General features: G+C 51.5%; 1 protein-coding gene across 1 annotated transcript in view; it reads left to right on the top strand.

The window, feature by feature from the left end:
- Positions 1–2,087, top strand: part of EDC3 (enhancer of mRNA decapping 3) — a 23,400-nt gene extending 21,313 nt beyond the window's left edge. The window contains exon 6 of the mRNA XM_010178446.2: positions 1,028–2,087. Within this exon, the coding sequence (XP_010176748.1) occupies positions 1,028–1,362 (335 nt within the window). The 3' untranslated portion in view covers positions 1,363–2,087. The remainder of the gene's footprint in view (positions 1–1,027) is intronic.
- Positions 2,088–3,283: the final 1,196 nt, after the last annotated feature.

Genomic DNA, 3,283 nt, shown 5'->3' with positions numbered 1-3,283 from the left:
CAGTGCCTGCCTGGTCTGGTGGCACCATCTAGTGGCATTGCCAGCGGAAGATGACTGGTGTGAGGCTGGCAGGACAGCGAGAGGTTCAACAGTGGAGCAGTTGTGCTGGTACAGACGTTTCCTGTATGAACAAATACGGAAGAACTGCTGTATGGAATCGGAGTCAGACCAGCCGTGCTCGTAGGATAAGGGCCTGCCTTGTTCAGCGTATCGAAACTGCGAGTAAATGTGCATCCAGCTGCTGCTTCAAACCAAGCAGACAGCTTTGCTGAACGAGTCCCAGCAGCTGCCAAAATTCACATCTCTTCACGTGCCCTAGAATAAACTGATGATCCGTCTGCTGTGAGAGAGCTGTTGGTCGCTTCACCAGCGTTATTTTCAAAAACCTGCTTCATTTAAACTTCTTGGGAGACACAAACCTGGGAATTGGGGAACTGTACAATGTTTTGTGTTGTGGCAGGGTGAGGGGGCTGTGCTGTGCTGGCTGAGCTACTTGTCTGTTAGAAAAGAGGAGTCCTTGGTGGGCTGTGAGGTAAGAGGATTGCAGCAGATGTGGTACAGAGCAGGAGAGTGCAGCGAGACTGATGGAGCTCGATGGGGCAGGCAGCAGTGCAGCACACAAGCTACCTTTCCATAGCGAAGGTAATTGTCATGTTCCAGAAAAATAGGGCTTTTTTTTCGGCTTGCAGAATGATCCTTTTATAATTAAGAGAGAATGCTGCTGCTTGCCAGGACTGGTGAGGCAGCTCAGTGGCAGCATCTGGGACTGCTCAAGTGCTGACCACTTGATGAGATTTTGTACCTGAGAGTCTGTGAAGCTTCTCCAGAGTGCTAAAGAGCTTTTAAATATCGATGTCTTCTGCAGAAGGACAGCAATAACAGCAGGTAAGGGCAGACTTTACGCAGTGAGCTTGTGGGTGCTGGAGGCACAAATGAAAAATCTGCTGGCAATGCAAAGAGGGGAGGCACTGAGCCTTACTTTGTGGTTTCAGGCTGGTCCTCAACCAGGTGTTTTCGTTTCTTTCAGATCTCCCAGATACCCCTGTTGACCTAGTGATCAACTGCCTGGATTGTCATGAAAATGCCTTTTTGAGAGATCAGCCTTGGTACAAAGCAGTCGTGGACTGGGCCAACCAAAACCGGGCACCCGTCCTCAGCATAGACCCTCCGATCAATGAAATGGAGCAGGGCATCGATGCCAAGTGGTCGCTGGCCTTGGGCCTGCCCCTGCCCCTGGGCGAGCGGGCAGGGCGCGTGTACCTCTGTGACATTGGCATTCCTCAGAAGGTCTTTCAGGAAGTGGGAATAAACTACCACTCGCCCTTCGGCTGCAAATTTGTCATTCCCCTGCACGCCACTTAGAGCCCATCCAGCCACGTGGCTCTGAAAGGAGAGAAGAAAGGAGGAGGTCTGTCAAATAAGCTGTCCAGTGGATCCTGACTAGTAAACTCGTGACGCCTTAAGGATGTGAAGTTCTGGAGAGTTTTCCTTCCAGAAGAAACCTTGTGTATTTAAAAAAGAAAAAAAAAAAGAATAATCATAAAATGAAACAAAAAAAGAAGGAAGCGAATGTTCCTGCGAAGCTGTTTTCATTCTCTTGTGCCATTGTATGAAGGAATGCACAGGAAGATGGTCTGTCCCCAGCAGAGGTGGCCGCTGTTGCCCAGGCCGGCTGGGAGGCTGTTGAATGAGGGGGTGTTCGTGGAGGTGGTACAAGTGGTGGGTGGTTTGGAGATTTGAGATATGTTTTCTTGGTCCCTCTGGGCGGATAGACCCAGCAAGGGTGTCCTAATGGAAACAGCAGCCTTTGATTGTGTAGAAATACCTTCTGTTGCAGTTGTACTGGGAGGGAGCGTTTGGTTTCGTTCCATTGTTCTTTTTGACTCCCCCTTCCCCTGTTTTATGTTCCTGAAGGCAGTTGTAGCTCGCTCTCCTTCCTGGACCCGCCAGCCCCTCGAGGAGAGCGTTCCCTCTTTGGAAAGCTTGTGTCAAGAGCCAGAAGCTCTCAGGTCGCACGTGCCGTGGGCGCACCGATGTCCTCAGCTAGGCCTTATTTGCTTATATACCCCGTTGGCTTTTTGTTTGTTCGCTTAGTGGGAGAAGCCTAGGTCTATGGGAGAGAGGTGTGGTTTGGAAAAGAAATTTCCAGGGTAGTTGTTTGGGTTTTTTTTCTTTCCTCTTTCTTTCTGGCACAGTGAGTGGCTGAATCAGGGAAAGCATAGTGAAGCGGGGCAGCGTCACTGACTTTGTTGGGTGATGTAATGGTGCAGGTGATGTTTGGGTAGGTTCCCCCAGTGCTTCCAGTCTCCTTCCTACACTCAGTGTGGTTTGGGATGTAGGTTATGGATCCATTCATTCCCTTTGGGCTCGAAGCCTGCTTATGAGGTGGGCTTGTGTGTGTGTCGTGCACCCATGTGCTGGGCAACAGCTTGAGGAACGACTTGGGTCTTCAGCTCAGACCATTTGCCTGCAGGAGATGGTGTGGGGAGAGCTGCTGCCCTCCTGGAGAAGTACGGCAAGAGGTTCTTGTCTGAATGACCTCAGGGGATCTGTGCCAGGTTGTTCTTGTGCCACACTCGTTTCCCACGCGCTGCTGGGAAGTGTTGGTTTATCTTTGCCTGCGTTCATTTTGTTGGCCCGATGGAGCCTTGGTGCAGTGCCTAGAGCAGGGACAAGCTAAGAAACCGTTGGCTGGCTTCGGGAAGCCAGCGTGCTGGCTCTGTGTGTGCTCTGCAGAGCTCCTGCAGGTACCTAAACCTTGCACAGACCCTGTTCTGGCAGCCGGGAGCACTTCACAGCTTCAAATGGTGCCTTTTCTCCAGGGAAGCTGGATCCCTTGTGAGGCTGGAGCGCGGGGACCTGTGGAAGCAGTCGCCTACTGCTATAGCTGCTCTGTTGCTGTGCTCTGCTGAGCAGGTAGAGTCCAACTTAACAAACCTGTTGACCCACTTGTGTTCCCAGCAGTGAGGATTTACAGATCAGGCACTTGTCTTTCCCTTTCATCTGCTTAGAACAAAGGCCAAGTGTATCAAAAGAGGAGAGAAGAGACTTCCCCGGTTGAAAAGAAGTAATTAATATTGCTTGGAAGTGTGTGGAGTGACGCGGGAAGACGCAGCCTGCTGGACAGGAGGTTGGTGAGCGCTGGGCTTGTCCCTGCAGGTGCCTGAGGTCTCTTGCCCTGCCAAACCGCCCTCACCTTGCCATATCTACCTCAGCAGGACGAAGGGTGTCTCTGGCTCCTGGTGTCTTGGAGCCCTTCTTAGTGTCTCTGGCTCCCCTGAGC

Source organism: Antrostomus carolinensis, unplaced genomic scaffold, assembly GCF_000700745.2.
Source record: "Antrostomus carolinensis isolate BGI_N321 unplaced genomic scaffold, ASM70074v2 scaffold38851, whole genome shotgun sequence".
Classification (NCBI taxonomy): Eukaryota; Metazoa; Chordata; class Aves; order Caprimulgiformes; family Caprimulgidae; genus Antrostomus; species Antrostomus carolinensis.
This window is presented reverse-complemented; position numbering and strand designations above follow the sequence as displayed.